Source organism: Nicotiana attenuata, unplaced genomic scaffold (genome assembly GCF_001879085.1).
Source record: "Nicotiana attenuata strain UT unplaced genomic scaffold, NIATTr2, whole genome shotgun sequence".
Lineage (NCBI taxonomy): Eukaryota > Viridiplantae > Streptophyta > Magnoliopsida > Solanales > Solanaceae > Nicotiana > Nicotiana attenuata.
The window spans coordinates 350,618-369,581 of record NW_017671031.1 but is presented as its reverse complement, the minus strand read 5'-3'; the positions used below and the strand labels follow the sequence as shown (position 1 = coordinate 369,581).

General features: G+C 39.4%; 1 protein-coding gene and 1 pseudogene across 1 annotated transcript; one reads left to right on the top strand and one right to left on the bottom strand.

Annotated features, from left to right (window-relative positions):
* The first annotated feature begins 1,757 nt into the window (after nt 1-1,757).
* LOC109205391 lies at nt 1,758-5,449 on the top strand (annotated as a pseudogene).
* Nucleotides 5,450-5,552: 103 nt separating this feature from the next.
* On the bottom strand, nt 5,553-10,594 carry LOC109205392 (glucose-6-phosphate/phosphate translocator 1, chloroplastic-like). Its single transcript, XM_019368103.1, has 5 exons — nt 9,507-10,594; nt 8,653-8,878; nt 7,742-7,964; nt 6,900-7,113; nt 5,553-5,919 (listed from the first exon to the last, which is right to left on the bottom strand). Exons 1-5 carry the CDS (start codon nt 10,026-10,028, stop codon nt 5,908-5,910), a joined length of 1,197 nt encoding a protein of 398 aa, XP_019223648.1. The 5' UTR covers nt 10,029-10,594; the 3' UTR covers nt 5,553-5,907.
* Nucleotides 10,595-18,964: the final 8,370 nt, after the last annotated feature.

The following is an 18,964-nucleotide window of genomic DNA, read 5'->3' as shown; positions in this document are numbered from 1 at the left end:
TTGAATAATCCGCCCCCAAACCAATAAGCCGTTAATGAAAAAATTTCAATCCGTTCCCCGTCTGTTAAATCGTTAATCCGATACCAATAAGCCATTAAGCTTCGGTTTCGGTTCGGTTATTGGTTTCGGTTCGATTTTGAACACCCCTACTTAGAAGTAATTTTTAAATTAATTAACCAAAAACAAATTGTTTCTCACTAGAAGTACTTTTGAAAAAAAAGTTTTTAAAGTAAACTGATTTTAAAAACTTGGCCAAACAGGCTATTAGAATATAAGTATGATATTAACCATAAGAAAGAAAATTCAAACCATTGGTTAAATGATCGTATTCCGCACATTTACTTTGCTCCACCCTCGATGAATTACAACATCAGGTCTTGGCAATATAAGGAAATAAAGCAACACTTACTGCCTCCATCTTTTTCATTTTCTTTTAAAAAAGAACAAAACGATTCATCAAAAAGCTCTGTCTCAAAATGAGTTCAGAGTTAATTCTAGCATAAAATTTGGGTTACATCTATTTCATGTTTGATTGTTGATATTAATTAAAATCGGTATAAGTTTATATCAAGATTTTGATATTACCTTCCCACGTAGAATGTGGGATTACAATCCCCATATCTTTGCTCCTGACCAAATGACCCTTAGGGTGTGTTTGGTATGAAGATTCCAATTTTCCCATGTTTGGTTGGCTTAAATATTTTGAAAAACATTTTCTTATCAATTCATTTTCCTCCAATTGGAGGAAAATATTTTCCTTATCAAAAGAAGGGAAAACATTTTCCGAAGCTCCTTCTCAACCTTTCTCACCCTCACCAACCCAACCCACCCCCTTTCCAAAAAAAGGTTTTTTTTTTTAAATTTCAGTTTTTCCGTTACCATCCACCCTACTACCCCTCCATCCCCCCTCCCGCAAAAAAATTATTTTTTTTACCTTAAATTTTTTTTTTTTTGCAATTTCAAATNTTTTTTAGTTTTTAATTTTATTATTTATCGATTTAAAGGCTCAAAATTTTACAAGTTCCAAAATTATGAGTTCAGAGGTTTATGTGTTTGGAAGTTTACGGGTTTAGAAATTATAAAGTTTACGGGTTCGAAAATACGCGGTTTTTGCGTTAAAAAGTAAAGCATCACATTAGTTCCTTTAGATTGTGTCAATTTTTAGAGACTTCGGGAAGGGGTGGGGGAGGGGGAGGGGTGGGGGGAGGTGGGAGGGGGAGGGGGAGGGGTGAGCAGAGTTGCATAAAAAATATTTTCCTAAAAAAACTATTTTCTACTCTCTAACCAAACAATAGAAAATATTTTCCGAAAAATATTTTCCACTTACCAACCAAACAAGAGAAAATAAGCGATAAAATCAGTCATTTTCCATGAAAACATTTTCTAGGAAAACATTTTCCATAGAAAACATTTTCCTTCGTACCAAACACACCCTTAATGTATAATAAACTAGTAACATTCCTCAATTCCAGCTCTACACAAATATTTCTATAACTAAAGCTATTAATAATTCTTTTATAAAAATGTAAAAATACCTTAAAAGAAAAACAAATTATTAAATATTTTTATACTGAAATGCATATAATAAATAAATATAATATGGATGAAAAATAGTAATTCGTCCTATTATGGGTTAATATTGTCCGGTACAAAAGAGAATCTCTCTGGATTCTAAATTTGTAAAACAGCCACGTCATTCAACTGGGTCCCACTTACCTTTCATAAAGTTGTCGTCCATCTCTTAGATGAAAATCCTTTAATTTTAGATCAACCAAACATGGCCTTCACCTCACCGAGCCAAACAGCTCCACAGCTAACGAAGCCCCACCACTGCTTCTCCTCCTCCCCCTTATTCCAATCGCAAATACCCTTAAAACTCAGCAAAATTACGATTTCACCCACCAAGCCACCTGCAAATGTTTGTGTACAATCAATGTCGGTTCAGGACGTTGCGGAACCCGCCGTCGTTCAACGACCCGATTCGTTCGGCCGGTTCGGGAAATTTGGGGGGAAATATGTACCCGAAACACTAATGCATGCTCTCGACGAGCTCGAAACCGCCTTCAATTCGCTCGCTACCGACCATGACTTTCAGGTGTTTGATTTTTTGCATTCTTAAATTGCTGATTTAGTTTCATTTTTCGAGTATTGGAATGAGATTGGGCCCAATTAGAGCGAAATGGTAGATTACTTGATGTTAGTTTTGGGATTGAGATGTACTTGATGTTATTGTTTTTTTAACCGCATTATGCATTTTGTAAGAAGAGCAGATCTGATTGATTGGACGTTACAACCGGCTATTTTGTTTTCCCGGAGTTAGCCACTTATTATTAGATGTCTGACCCTTTTCTGATTTTTCTCTTATCCTTTAAAATATGAATAGTGAAACTGACCAAAAAAAGAAGCTATTCTCTTAGTTATTCAATCGTGAAATGATGAAACTAGTGGACTAGTATTTCTTGATATCCAAAGTCTGTGTCTTTATTACGTGATGAAATAGGTGGGCACAAATTAGCAAATTCCTGAGAACTAGCTTCAAATGCATATATTGTGCGTGTTTTAAAATAAAGTATACACATTTGCTTTAAGCATAATTTCTTAGTGCATGAGCTACAATTTTGTTGGCAATTTAGTATAATTGAAGTGTTTATTCTGATATAAACAATTGTAGCTATGACTTCTGAGCTTATTCACTCAACCCCCTTTTTTCAAATTTTTATTTTTCATTTGACTTGGGATTTAGAGAACCCCTAATTTCAGTAATTGCCTTAAAGGAGAAACTATTTAGTATTTGAATGTAAATAATTTGAACAGTTCCGAACAGATAAAGAGGATTGATAAGTCGACTCGAATCGTTCTGAGATTGTGGGTAGCTGATTGATTTCAGTTGCTTTGCATTAGGAAGACTTGTTATGACCCCTATAGAAATTCTAACTCGTTTACATGATTTATGCTGACTGCAGAAAGAACTACAAGGAATATTGAGAGATTATGTTGGCAGAGAGAGCCCTCTTTATTTTGCAGAGCGGCTTACTGAGCATTATAAACGTGCAGATGGTGAAGGACCATTGATCTACTTGAAGAGGGAAGATCTAAACCACACTGGTGCCCACAGGCTTTGCTTGCCAAGCGCTTGGGAAAGAAACGCATTATTGCTGAGACAGGGGCTGGTCAGCACGGTGTTGCCACTGCTACTGTCTGTGCTCGGTTTGGTTTGGAGTGTGTTATTTATATGGGTGCTCAAGATATGGAGAGGCAAGCACTGAATGTCTTCAGAATGAGGCTGCTTGGAGCTGAGGTGTGTGTCCTACATTGTGGATTGTCTGTTCTGTTCTTAGCGTACTCCAGGAGAGATTTTGAAAATTTCTACAAGGAGTTCACTGATTGACTTTTGCAGCTTCACCGAAAATCTCTAGGAGTGCAACCTTTTATTAACTGAATCGGCTACTCTCAGTGACACTAACAAAAAAAATTGTGTGGTTTCTTCTCTATGCTCCATGGATGGATTATACGTTCAAGGAACAAATGTATAAACGGCAGCCCGGTGCACTAAGCTCCCGCTATGCCCAGGGTCCGGGGAAGGGCCGGATCACAAGGGTCTATCGTAGGCAACCTTACACAATGTATGCGTGCAAAATATTGGTAAATGGGAAAAATAGAATATGCTATGAATTTTTATGAACTTGGAGAGTAGGGATTAGATGTGTACTGATGAGGAGAGTGTATCTTCTTAAAATTTATGAATCAGTCAAGTAAATTGAAGGTAGCATGATGTTTAACTAAAAAAAATTATTGATCTGCAATGCTTGTGTGATCCATCTTTGTTCTTGAGCTTGACTATCTTAATACCAAAACCTCAACTACCAACTAGAAATGGATGATGGCACAAGGTTACTTACAATTAGTCTTGATATTGATTGTTTTCTTTTTCTTTTTTGGATAAATTTCCCTGCCTCGATTTTGATCTGAAGACCACTCGTCATTCTGCTGATGGCTTAATAACAGAAGGTTGCATGTACCATTGCTTGTCTTCTGTGATATGTTCCTGTAGATGGTCAATCTTCAGTTCATTTTTTCCATCCTCTTCTTGCAACGCATGGTCATATTTCAAATCATGGTTTGCTATTCGATGGGGATAATTACATAAGTATATCTTTTGCAGCTTGAAACTGTAACTTTTTCTTTTGCATTTGAGTCAACTTTTTCTGATATTTAATTAGCTTCCCCAAATTTACATGTAGGTTAGAGCTGTCCACTCTGGAACTGCTACGCTCAAGGATGCTACTTCAGAAGCTATAAGGGATTGGGTTACAAATGTCGAAACAACTCATTACATACTTGGTTCTGTTGCAGGACCACATCCTTACCCCATGATGGTTAGGGAGTTCCATGCAGTGATCGGTAAAGAAACGAGGAAGCAATCATTAGAGAAGTGGGGTGGGAAACCAGATGTGCTTGTTGCATGTGTTGGAGGAGGTTCGAATGCTATGGGACTGTTCCATGAGTTTGTTGATGACAAAGATGTGAGGTTGATTGGGGTGGAGGCAGCAGGTTTTGGTCTAGACAGTGGTAAACATGCTGCCACTTTGACAAAGGGAGAGGTGGGTGTTCTTCATGGAGCTATGAGCTATCTACTGCAGGATGAAGATGCGCAGATAGTTGAGCCCCACTCTATCAGTGCTGGGTAATAACTTGAACTTTACTTGTTACCAAAGTGCTTATTATGCTATTAGGAAATCCTGAGTGGGATAGGCATATCGCTATGAATTATGTCTTCTAACTGGTTTTCTCCCCGGATTATTAGGTTGGATTACCCTGGAGTTGGGCCAGAACACAGCTTCTTGAAAGATTTGGGGAGAGCAGAGTACCACAGTATCACAGATGAGGAGGCTTTGGAAGGTGATAAGTGACTTCACTTGCTCTTAGTTCAAAGCTTTGCGTATAATTTGGATCCCTTTGAAGTTATTACTATTTTCTTGTCAGTAACTGGCTTCCCTTTGAAGTTATTACTATTTTCTTGTCAGTAACTGGCTTCCACTTCTGTTGCATTTTTGTGATGTATCTTCTAAACCCATTCAAGTTTCACTTATGCCTTTACGTTTGCAGCCTTCAAAAGGTTATCTTGGTTGGAGGGCATTATCCCCGCTCTGGAAACATCTCATGCACTGGCCTACTTAGAGAAGCTGTGTCCAACTCTTCCGAATGGAACTAAGGTTGTGCTTAACTGCAGTGGTAGAGGAGATAAGGACGTTCAGACTGCTATTAAATATTTGAAGGTTTGATGGAGCTCCTTGGTAATGCTTGGCCCAGAGGATTTAGTGTACTCTATTAAGGTATCTTGAAGTATTTCTGTTTATAGGCAGAACAAATTTTGTAAGTTATACGAAGATTTTGCTCAATTTTTGTTGCTGAGATTTCCATCTAATCTGAAAGTGTTCAGGTTTCTCCATGTATACTTAGTATTGTCACTTGGTTTAGTTTTATACAAGATACTTTGATAGATTCTCAATATAAATTCAAGAGAAAAATTTCAGCTTAATTGCCCCTGGAAATCAATCAATGCCGAACATGGAATGACCAATCCTGCTCTTTTCATTCAAGGTGTAAAAACCAAATTTGCTTCACTGAACTAATTTATATCACTCTTACCCAAGTAATCAGTTTATTGGTACAGTTTTGAATGCCTCTATCAAGTTCGATGCATAACGAAACAAGGAAACCTGCCTTTGCAGCTCTATAGGATTTGAGTTAATAGTAAGTTTTTAACTCATTATTGCTATCTACATACTAATAAGTTTCATGTTCCACCTCAAGTAAGGGTAGATTGAGGATTCTGGGAGACGTTTTCTCAACACCTCAAGGTTCTCTGCGCGCCTTCTGTCCTACACGATATGCAAATTCCACTATTCACTGTTTTGCCTGCATAACAATCGAAGAGTTTTTAAGTTGAAGGGCCGCAATCAAAATGATTTAAAAAAATGGAACTTTCTAATTAGCGCAAAAACATGGAAAACACGAGAATCAAAGGACTTGTCTAAGTTACAAGCGGAACTGGTTAAGATACAAAACTTGTACAATTCTTCAAATGTCAAAAGGGTTTAACTCATCCTCAATGAATGGGCAGAAAACCACAAGCAATTTAAACCCCCTCCCCACTATGACAACAATAAATTCTCAATCCAATGCACGTTTGGGTCAGCTTATATAAATACTCACTATCGATTTTGCCCATTTGAAATCATTTCACTCCGTTATTCAATAAATTATTTCTCTAATATATTTCATTTGCAGACACTACCCTGGGATTCCACTGGGTTGTTGTTATTCCATTGATGTAATTATTCAGGTAAGGTAACCTAAATCTCTTACCCATGGCTCTTTCCCACTTTGCTCACTTGACGACTTTGAATTCCTAACCTCAAGGTTGTAGGCGAAGGGAGCTTCCAACGTGAGCTAGGAATTGATGTAATGACATGACCAATAGTATCTCCCTTAAAATCGGGAAATAATAATATTACTCTATCCATTTCAGCATTATATGATTCGCATTTCATGGGAAATTAGAGGCTATCTAAGTTTCAAACGAAAAATAGTTAAATTATGATGAATCTTTCCAACACTCTTTGCCAACCCAAAAGAAAAAGAAAACAAAACAAACACACACACACACATAAAAACACAAAGAAAAAAGGAACAAAAAGATCCGAGTGAAGGTTGTGGTCTGGGAGGAAAGGAAAAGAGTTATTTCTCATTCCATGTTTATAATGGCAATAGTTATGGAGAAAAATTAGTTTGTTTGCATACTCGCGCAGAAAAAACTAAATAGGCCATAGAAAGACATATCAAGGAAGCACAAACAATCACATCTGGTACAGAAAGGTAAAAAATGAAATTATCACCTGTGAATACAAGAAAGTTCCAAGAATTGCAATGGCAGCTCCAAGAGCATTGACTGGCTGAACGGGTGTACGGAAGATAATGATGGATGAGACAATTACAGATATACGTTTCATAGTGTTTCCAATACTAAATGTCAAAGGAGAGATCTCATCCAGTGACATGTATGACACCTGATTGTAGAGGTGATAAAATACACTCTGGGCCGCCATCCACCTGTTATCAACAAACATTCCACCATATAAAACATCAGTCAACACCAAAGCTAAAATTTAGAGGTAGAAAGTATATGTTCTCAAGCCTTAATTAGATTAAACAAAAATACTTCGGGGGTAATTCATGGACATTCTACTTTCACAGTTCTTGTAAGTATGTGATGCAACTATTTTCCCAAAATCCTTCCTTATCGCATTCTGACACAGCTCAAGCTACCACCATTCTTGCTATCAATTCACTTCCTCACATATCAGTTATTCTTACACAAATAGCGTTAAATTGTTCTAGGCGTAGTAAAATTCAGGTGAAGTAAATATTTACTGCTTTCACACTACAAATTACTGCAGTCAACAACAGCAACTACTGTATACTCTGCCTCAATCAAGCAAGTCGGGATCGGCTAATGCAAATTTTCACTAACCATGTCGCTCCCAATTAAGCCCATGTCAGTCCATATCATTTTAAAAATATAGTTTTTCTAGTGCCAGAAGTTCTAAGTATTTTTATTTATATATAAGTCTCTGACATGACATAACTTACTGCAGTCAAATGTAGTATTCAGAACAACTTTGGCATAGTGCAGATGACACAAAATGTAAAGCAGAAATTGTGGCAGTCTTGTGATTACCAGAAAATTTGGGGTCCAATTTGAGAGACAGCTTTTTCAAAACCTAGTGCCCACATCTGTGGTCCCTCAACAGCAATGGCAAATGGTGTGAGAATCAACAGAGATAGCATAGACAGGCAAGCATAGTAGTTCATCCCGCTAACAGACTTCCCCTTCATACCCTTCTTCGAGAATATATTTCTGAAGACAAATGCCACATTTGAGATCATAGCCCCCGAGAAACCTAACGTGGACAAACCAACAAAACAGTTAAAATGATCAACAAATCAAATTCATAAGCAAGTTGCCTTCAAGAGATAAAACCAACTTAATTGTCAAAGACACCAGAAAATGCCAAGACACCTGATTGAACAAGAATTACGTCAGCCTAGCAGAAACCAGATACAATTTTATCCATAAAGAGGTCTCTTAGAAATCTAACGTGATTGAGTGCATCACCTAACAGTCCTTCCATTTTTCAGAGAGTTATCAAACTCGAGAAGTCAAAATTACAACAACAAGAACTACGCCTCAATTACAAGCAAGTGGGGTCGGCTTTCGCTTAAGGTAATCTGTCTAATATTGTATAAGATAAAAATAAAAACTACTAGAAGTTCTCTATTAATACTACTAGCATATAAATCTTTGACATGACTAAACCAAAACTTCTAAAAAATATTATACCTAAAGAAAACGTACTAACATGACGTAGAAGTCAGAATTACCCTCAGAAAATGCTGCACTATACTACAGCTGTTACAGCTAGGAGTATAAAACACTTCTCTTATACGAAAAATTTGCCATCAATGTTCAAAAGATTTATGAGTATACGAGGATAATAACATTACAAATGTTTTACCATGCCGCAGGCAAGAAAATCAATACAAATGATGGGGAATTCAAGTCTTAACCATTAAAAGTTGATTAATTACCAATCCAGTTGAAGTTCAACTCTGTAAGAGCAGAAAGACCACAACCACCGATGATGGGAATTAGAGATAAGTAAACGGCCAAAGGGAATGACTCTCCCAAGAGGAACCTTGAAACCAAAACGCTAAAAGCAGGTTCACCACTCTTGATGATGTGAGTGAATGACACTGCCACCTTTGACATGCTCACAGTAGCTGCCACATGCCCAATTGTATGTGCAACTGCAACCTAGAACATAGAACATGAAAAAAACAAAGACTGATCAAGACTGTCTGGTATAAAAGCAAAGCTCTTTTTGATAATGGTATTATCTAAGCTAGTTTGTGTGCATATCGAGTACTGCACTAGTATAGGTACCGAATAACTGTTGAGCCCCAAAATTTAAGCAGGAAATAAATCACTTAGCACTGAAAAGGTTTTCATTCATAAAAAAACAAAACTTTGTTTTCAGAAAACAATTGGTTTGCACTTCAAAACCAACAATTTTGTTGTTTTGTGTTCTCTGTCAACAAACCCAGAAAATATTTCTCCCAAAATTAAATCCAGACAAAACCAAAAATAAAATTTTGAAACTGGGTAAGTAGGGTTTTTGCCCCTCCTAGAAGGGTTAAATCCTTTATTAACCTAAAACCACAGAAACCCACAAAAATAACCATAAGACTAGATCCCCAGTAATTGAAGGAAAACATTCAAAATTAGCCAAACATTAGAAAAGCAAACCACAAGTACCACTAATGACCTAAACACAAGGCATCAAAGAAAAAAATCATGGCCACAAAGATCATCAAAACAAGAAAATAACCAAAAAGTTGTTGCCTTTAGGCAATTGGGTATCGAAAAATTCAATTTTTCTTACCGGGAAGAGGTTTTTCCAGAATTCAAGATCAGTTTTGGGAGTTTCAGCAATTCTAACAGCCCAAGAAATGAGCATAATAAGTGAACCAGCAGCAAGTGACAACGTTGAAGTTAACCAAGGGAATGGAAAAGCATTCAACACTTTCTTGTTATATATATTAAAGATCACATTCAAGAACCACCACGTAGCAAAATACACACCGATCTTCATCCTCCTCGCCACCTCAGTTTTGGACTCGGGCCCATCAATCGGTTCGGCCCGATCCGCTTCATATGCCTTACACTTAACCAAACAACTTTTTTCTTGATCATGCCCTTTAGATCTCTTCAAAGTTCCAAACTTTTCAACAGATGAAACATAAATAGGCTTTGAAAGGGACACGCCGGAGCTCCGGCGAGGGTTCATCGCCGGTAAAGGTGGCAAAAGGGAGAAACGGCGTAACGAAGTCAAAGTATGGAACTTTGACCGATTAAATTCAGACCCATTTAGTGTAACAGCCGATTGCTTCACTGTTGAGATCATAGTTGCAAAAAAAAAAAAAAAAAAAAAAACTTTGAGCTGGCAAGCGAGATTTTAGATGGGGTTTTTGACTCAAAATTGACAAAAACTTTAAAGATCACAAATAAATATAATATCACCAAAGACGAAGATCAAGATTTTACACAAAAAGAACAAAACTTGAAAGGGTTCAGAGCTCTACGTAGAGAGAGCCTGAACAAGCATGCGGCCTGCTATTTATGTGAAGAAGAGAGAGAAAGATTTTCTGATAAACACAGAACAGAGTGAAATCTTAGTGTGTTAACAAAGGATCCTCTCAGCATGTGATGATCCAAAAGAAAAAAAATGGTAGGCTTGTATAGAAAAGTAGGGTGGCTGCTTAATTTTGGTTCTTCTATTATAACGCCAACCCTATTATATTTCAACTAGCGTATGATATTTTCTTTGCTCTTTTCAAATAAAATTGGTTGGTGCAATCCAAGATTTTCATTTAATGGGTGTTGAGTATTGACCATGAATTTCTTTTATAAAAATTTAGATATCGAGTTCTAATATAACATGGGTATAGTGCTAACATCAAAGAGTACATAGGTTGATTATGATAAAAGTGTTGAGTTCGAATCATAAAATATGAGTAATTTTTGGAAAGAGAACTTTATTATTCCTAATAAGCATAATCCAAGCAAATTTAAATTAATTGGACCGATAAGTTTCAAGATTCGAACACCAAAAGGTTAAATTAGAAAAATAAACCATGGTATACTTATTCATCTAAGACCAAGTAATAGAAATAAAGAAATAGTGTCTCCGAGTATACCAAAAGAGAAAAGATGACATACTTTTTTCTTAAGTACGGAGCACCTAACGTTCTATTGACTTCTCACATGATTTAAAACCTTCGAATTAATTTTAAAAGTTTAATATCTCAAACAAGTCCAGCAATTATTTATAAGCTTCAAATATAAACAAACATACTTTAAAATACGATGGGATAAGATATTCCCTAATCAAACAACTCAATTATTTTCTCTTTCTCAACTCAACAATTATTTATAAAGGCTCGGGGAACTTGGTTAGTTTGTAATTTTCAATACGATGTCGAATAGGAGTTGTCTTAAGGTAGATGTTTGATCAAAAATATAGTTCTTGGTTTAATTAATTAAACCTATATAAATGAGAGTAAATCTTTGTTAACAATAATATCCGGAAAAGAAGTTCCTAGTGTGTGACCAAAAAGTTTTAGGCTCTTTTTTTAACTAATTAAATAATAAGATATGGGGTAAATCTTAGCCAGATATAATTTATTCTAGATCAGAGATAGAAGACAAGAATAAACAAGCATAGCTGAACGTAAAATTTGGTTACAGTTGTGATTCCGTAATGCAAGAAAAGAAAGATGGCTCTCAAAATATCAAATGATAACAGAGAGTACATAAAGGAAAAGAGTCACCATTTCTGAACAAACTAGATCTCCGTATATTTCATATAATTGAACTAAAAACGACCGCTAAGATCCTGAGATTTGTCTCCTTTTTGGCGAAGAGCCTGACAGGAGAGATGTATGTGTTTGTATGTGTTCTCCTCGCCCCCCCCCCCCCTTTTTCGTTACTCTCTCTCATGATATTTATACAAAATACCTCCCTTACCCAGCGGTCCTTAACCGGAGTACCTCAGCTCTTGGAATATCCTCTAGAGTATTCCTCTAAAATGTCTAAGAGTCGAACTAGCCGTTCGGGCTGAACTGAGTGCTTGACCTCGACCGTAGCTGAATCATTCGCTGGTATACTGCTTCATGTATGCGACGTAGGCTTGGTGGACTCCTGGTCATTCTTCCTTAAGTAGAATTCCTTTGATCAGATTTTGACCTATACAGTTAGTCCCTCCGCCTGTCGGGGTAGCCTTTGGACGAGCTCGATGGGCGGACTACGCCAGTTTGTGAGTTGAGAAATTTGAGCATCTGGGTCGAGGGGCGAACCCTTCATAGCGAGATGACGATGTGATGCTTCGAGAGTCGTACCTGACCGTTACGCCAGTTTGAAATGACGTCAAATCGTCATGCGTCATTATGGCGCACGTTCCCTATACATTACGTCGTTTCCTGTGCCTCTTCTGTTTTGGAGTTAATGTGACGGCGCTTGGTTTTATCGCTCAGGATGCTTGTATTCTTATAAATAGAGAAGAGAACTTCTCGTTTAGGTTGTTGTGTTTCCTATAAATTATTCGAAAAAACTCCAAGCATTTCTTTCCTCCCTCTTCAAATTCTTGCGTCTCCATCTCTCTTCTTTTGAAGTTTCTTTCCATTGTTACCCCCTCCACCTTAGCACTTATCATCTCCATAACCAAAGAAAATATGGTTAGTGCACCTTCTAACTCCGGTAGAGTCGCATGTACCATTGCGTCGGTAACGGATATGCTCTCCCATGAAGAAGGGACAACCGTTGTAGAAGATGAGAAGTTTCCCACTGTGGATGAGATAATTCCACGCCCGGGGAGAGCCAGGACTGATTTCAAGAACTTGCCTGACGCCGATCCTGAGCCCGTCATTTCCGTTATGGATGCTGCGGCGCTTGCTGCGCTTAAGGCTAAGTGGAGGATTCTTGACCTCGTTGAACTCATTCTCGCGGGTATCGTACAGATACATAGCACGGGGTACAACACGTTTTATGCGTACCCGTTTGTCATCGGTTACACACTTCCCCTTCCTTCCTTGGCGGAGGACTTCTCTCGCTATTATGGGGTGTGCCCGGCTCAGCTATCTCCGTATATGTATAAGCTCTTCCTCATGCTTACCAAGTACGCGAAACTGGCCGGCCGGGGGATTTCTCTCCGTCACTTGCTTCACCTCTTCGTACCCAGTTATTACAGGGGGGTACTTTGATACATCTTCGTCACCGCGAGACCAAGGGCTTGGTGGTCAAGATGGATGATAAGACTAATCGCCGCTTTTGGGAAAACTTTTTCTTTGTGAGGACGGAGCACGTGGTGTCAAATCCTAACGGATTTCCTGAGGAGTGGAATTATGCCCGTAAGTTTTTTTTACACGGCTTCTCGTTGTCCCCTTCCGGTGACCTGATTGTTCTTCTTTTCCTTTTTCTCTATTTTGCAGCCGAGAAGGCACCTCCTCCGGTAGTCGCTGATATTCGCAAGTGGGTGAGCCAGGTTTTGCCCCATACGATTGGGATTCGTGAATGGTCGTTGTTCTACGAGATATTCGGGCGTAGACCTTCTACTGGTGAGTCATCTCGTCTTGCCCTTGGTCACTTTCCCTTTGCCCTATATTTTCCTCCCCCCCTATTTCCTCTTTGGTTTAAGCTTCTCTCGTTGGTAGGTCGGCGGGTCACGGGGAGGGCGAGGGCTCTCATACCTGCTTTCCATCAGTCGAGTCTCTTGATCGGACTGCAGTGATTGCGGCTGCAAGTGAGAGCGTTCAGGCCGCTGCTACTTTACAGACTACGACCCCTCCCGTACTTGGCCGTCGCAAGGTTGCTCGTCAAGCGGAAGCTTGATTCCCGCAGTTCATTTGGTAGACGAATCGTCTCAGGACGATGGCGAAGAAGCTCTATTAAATAGACGGAGAATAAGAGCTGATGGAGTACCCAGGATCGAGGGGCCTTCGAGGGGTGATCTCGTTTTGGCAGTCTGAACCTGCTGGTGATGCTAATTTAGATGAGGAGACCGTATCCCCTTCGGGCGTGGAGGTGGTGCCCGTTTCCGACGTGATGGAGTCTACTGTGGTAGGGGCAGAGCTCGGAGGCCGCTACGATCATTTCGAGTGGTCATCGACTTCTCAACAGGCCCGTGCTCCCTCTTCGGCCAGCGAGAGGGTGAAGGGCGCGGTTAGAGATGACTATGAATCTGGTTCAGATATTGATCCTGAAGACATAAGCATGTTTGAGGCGGGGTTCACTCGGGTGTAGGCGGGAACGGATGATTCCTCCCGCGTGATCGAGATTTCTTCGAATTGCGATTTGTTGGAGGACACGCTGGGCCTGGTTCCCCAATTTTCCCTTCTTTGTTCCGCTACTGAAAGCGGGTTCCTTCAGGAGATCAACGATGTTGGCCTATCACGGGGCGTAGCCGGAATGGCTTTGAGGGTGAGTTTATTGCTTTCTTCGTTTTACGTCTTCCACTCTTGCTGACTTTCTCTTTCTGTTCTCTCTTCTTTTTTCAGACTTTCATTTTGGAGACTGAGAGTATCCGCCGCTAGGAGAGGCGGGCTTCTGCTTTTCAGAAAATGGTTTCGAAGTACCACCGATGCTGTGACAAGTGCCGCAAAATGCCTTAGGGAGTTGGAGCTGAACGACGAGGACCTGATGTGGTCCATTGGCAGATGCAGCGAACTCGAGGGGCTGCTTAAGGCTAAAGAAGAAGAGCTCGAAATGGGCAAGGGTGTTGCGGCCGGGTGTGCTGATCTTCAGGCGAAGGTGATGGCCCTGCGGGCGGAGCTTAAACAGAGTGCCAGTAGAGTCACCGGTCTAAGTGTTGAATTGGCGGAAAAGGTGACCGAGTTGGAAAGGAAGACGACGAGCTGGAGAGGGCTGAGGGAGCCCGAGTAGCGGCCTCAGCGAGGGCTGCAGCACTGGAAGACTCTATCCGTGTTCTCAGTTCTGAACGTGCAACTGATATAGAAACAACTGCTCTATGGGAGGCGCGACTTGATGAGCGAATTAGCGGGATTGACAGAGACGTCTCGAGCCTGGGTGATCAAATTTTTGCTCTCGAGGCTAAGAGGGCGCAATTGTTGTCTTCGACTTCTCCTACGTCCGGTCTAAGTGTTGAATTGGCGGAAAAGGTGACGGTGGAGGTGAAGTCGCTGAACCGAGCAGGGAGAGAGATGACAACGTGGATGGGGATGATGCTGAGTGAAGCTTTTGTACTTAATTTTTCCTCTTGTATTTAGTTTTTCTGTACTTAGTTAGTTGGGTGGGCCCCCCCTTTTGGCCCTTTGTAAGATGCTATTTTTCCTTTGAATGGAACAATTGATTTATCCTTGGTTGTACGTCTTTGGCCTTTCCTTTTTTTCTTTTCGAATTTCTAGGATCTTCTTGCGATAAGTCCACGACTTTCTGTAGTTAATTCGAGCGGGGTCGAATGTAGCTTACTTAATTCGAGCGAGGTCGAATTTGACTTGCTAATTCGAGCGAGGTCGAATTTAGACTTGTTGATTCGAGCGAAGTTGAATTTGTCTTGCTAATTCGAGCGAGGTCGAATTTAGACTTGTTGATTCGAGCGAGGTCGAATTTGTCTTGTTGTAAATTCAAACGAGGTCGAGTTTGTCTTGTTGTAAATTCGAACGAAGTCGAATTTGTCTTGTTGTAAATTCGAATGAGGTCGAATTTGTCTTGTTAATTCGAGCGAGGTCGAATTAGACTTCTTAATTCGAGCGAGGTCGTATGTACATTTCCTGTGTTGGCGTGTTGTCTAAACTTGGTGGAGTTGTGTAAGAACTCCGTATGTTGCTTCGCTTACTCATTTATTGGAGAATACTACATGTTGCTATACGGTCCCTACAAACATTCGAGGAGTCCCAGTCTATCTAGTACCTTCATCGCTTGGCCTGGAGAGGTAGTCGATAGGCCGGGGGATGAATGTCTCGCTCAAGCTTCGGGATATCTCAATGTACGTACGAGATTGAACTTTGGCTAGTTGTGTCGTCGCATAGTGGCTTTGGCGAGCGCATGGGTGAGTTTTACGCACTTGTGTTATGTCTGCATGTTGGAGAGATTCGTATGTTTTCTGGGCTGGTGACCCAGTCCCGGTCTATAGAGACTTTTCCTTTATGGCATTGAGTACCAACTCATTGGTGGGGTTTCGCTCGACCGTTGCCTGCACTATGATATGGCGCGGAGCGTTTTCTTGGTGTGCTATTTTGATGGGGTTTGTTTCCTGTTCGTGTGTCGGTGAGTATGCCCATGTTCTTGTCTCTCTGAAAAGAAATAGCAAGTTAAAGCCAAACAAAATCGTTTGTTACCTTGACTGGTTGGTTGACAAGTGGAAGATAGCGACCATGTTCCCTGCTTTGGCTATGCTTCGTAGCTACTATCATTGGTTGAGCTAATATCCACCGAACTCGGATGACATCTTGTGGGTCTTTGGCTTGGTGTTTTTGTCGTCTCCGCTACTTGGGTCTGGAAAGTCTCTTCGATCTGATTGGCAATGAACTGAGAGTGCTAACTTCAGATCTGATCTCAGCCTCTTACTTAGCTTCGGTGTTAGTCAAATCTGGGCATCTTGTGGGTTGATGAATTACTCCGCCCGTTGGGATCTTCGAGTTCAAGTACCAATCCGATCCAGTCCTGTGTGTGTGAAGAAACTAAAAGTTTGGCCAAAGGATGAAGTTACAACGAACGGGAAGTAGAACTAGAACCGAGTTTAGATCTAGAGGAAACTAAAACTTTGGCTAGGAAATACCAATAGACGGCGCCAAATTGTTTGACCAAAAAGTTTTAGGCTCTTTTTGTTAACTAATTAAATAATAAGATATGGGGTAAATCCTAGCCAGAGATAATTTATTCTAGATCAGAGATAGAAGACAAGAATGAACAAGCATAGCTGAACGTAAAATTTGGTTACAGTTGTGATTGGATCCATAATGCAAGAAAAGAAAGATGGCTCCAAAAAATATCAAATGATAACAGAGAATACATGAAGGAAAAGAATCACCATTTCTGCATAAACTAGATCTCCGTATATTTCATATAATTGAACTACAAACGACCGCTAAAATCCTGAGATTTGTCTCCTTTTTGGCGAAGAGCCTGAGAGGATGAAATATCTTCTCCGTTAGAGAGATGTATGTGTATGTATGTGTTCTCCTCAGCCCCCCTCCCCTTCCGTTACTCTCTCTCATGATATTTATACAAAATACTTCCTTTACCCAGCGGTCCTTAACCGGAGTACCTCAGCTCTTGGAATATCCTCTAGAGTATTCCTCTGAAATGTCTAAGTGTCGAACTAGCCGTTCGGGCCGAACTGAGTGCTCGACCTCGACCGTAGTTGAATCATTCGCTGGTATACTGCTTTCTGTACGTGACGTAGGCTTGGTGGACTCCTGGTCATTCTTCCTTAAGTAGAATTCCTTTGATCAAATTTTGACCTATACACCTAGTAGCATAACGAGCGATGCGCAGATATGTTCCAACATATATGATAGCCTGCAATAGTCAATACTCCCTCCGGTCCACAATAAGTGACCAATTTGCCTTTTTATTTTAGTCCAAAATAGTGTCCACTTATATAATCAAGAAAAAATTCAATTTATTTTTTCAAAATTACCCTTATGTATGTATCCCTAAAAAGTATTTTACTCCTCACATTAAATTATGCTGCAACATTTAATTAAGGGTAGTTTAGTCACACTAACTATTTTTGTCTAGACTTTAGTATTTCCTTAATGGGTATGCCCAAGGCAAATTGGTCACTTATTGTGGACTGGGGGAGTAGTCAAGAATCAAAATACTAGTAATGCAGCATTGATTGTAGAATAATAACAAATGGTATTTATGTAAATAAATACTAAGGAGTCACACTAGACAAGATGGAAGTAATGAATATTCTCTTTGACAATCTAGAATGATAAATCAATCTTTGAGTGCATGAGATATTCTCGGATGTAATGGAAAAGTGTAGGCAAGAATCTTCGAAAAAGGTTTTCGTGTGCTTATGGTTGGAATCAGATTTTCTCCTTCTCAATTCAAAAGTGTCTTTTACAAAATAAATATCACATGTCCCCGATCATTGTCTCTTTCTATTTATAGAGAACATGTTCCTAAAAACCCTAACAGTACAAGTGAAGAGGATATTTACTAGAATATTCTCTTTTATGTCATATCTTGAAACTACCCGTTATAACCAGTGGCGGAGCCAGGATTTTTATTAAGGGGAGTCAAATATAAAGAAATAAAATCACCAAGAAGTCAAGGGGTGTCATTATATATATATATATATATATATATATATATATATAAAAAATTACCGAGCTATACAGTGTAATTTTTGACAAAGGGGTATCGGTTGACAACCCTTTGGTGCATGTGGCTCCGCCACTGGTTATAACTCTGTCAAGAGTGCTCGACCTCGGCCTTAATCCTTGATGACTCTTCGACCACAACCTTCATTGTTAATTAGATCACTTCGACCCATGATGACTTGGAAATGCTTTAGCGATGTCATTTCAACTTAAATTCTAGAGGTAGATTTTGACCCATACAGTAGATATTAGGGTTTATACCTTCTTTAGCAACAACGACAACAATGACAAACTCAGTGTTTATACCTTCTTTAGCACGCTTGGTAGTTTGGAAGGTATAAAATTTTTAACATGCATTCTATCACTAATAAATATTGTCACAATAGGGAATAGTAAAGGAAAAAAGGATAGAGAGGGTGGTGAAAATTGAATTCACACATCGTGTAAAAAAACTTTTTCGGATACCATCAAACTGTAAATTTACTAACAATATTTACTATTCGCAGAGGACAACCCGTAACTGTCAAACTTACCCACACACCTACTCGCAGAGGAAGTTTGAAGAGTAGGCAAAGGGGCCACACCATGTGTTTGGTGGAGTTGATTTAGTTAAGTTTGCATCATTTCCATTATTATAATTAGTGTTATTATCAATAAAGAATAGTCTCATTCTTTTATAATGACAATGATAATCACAAGCAGCACTGGATTCGGGGCATAAACTGCTCTTGATAAGGACATAAAGAATCATAGTCCTAATTAATTATAATTGTCAGTGCAAAAGTTTGACCTTCCCTTATAATAAAAAAGGGTTTTCTGAAATGGCATATTCCTGCTAGATTATGTAAATGCTGTGTCATATTAATAAATGTACCTCTTATCAAAACAACGCACTCAGACGGAGAACTTTTGCAGGTCCCCTGTCTGGTTTTCTCTGTTGGGGACACTAATTCTTAAGTGGCTTTTTCTTGGAATAAAAAGACATTTTCAT

Bases quoted from the DNA above. Each gene is read 5' to 3' on its own strand.
- LOC109205392 (XM_019368103.1), bottom strand. From the start codon at position 10,028: ATGATCTCAACAGTGAAGCAATCGGCTGTTACACTAAATGGGTCTGAA. The intron at 8,879-9,506 runs GTAAGAAAAATT...TCTATGTTCTAG, and splicing joins TCTGGAAAAACCTCTTCCCG to GTTGCAGTTGCACATACAAT. The intron at 7,114-7,741 runs GTAATCACAAGA...TGTTGATAACAG, and splicing joins ATTGGACCCCAAATTTTCTG to GTGGATGGCGGCCCAGAGTG.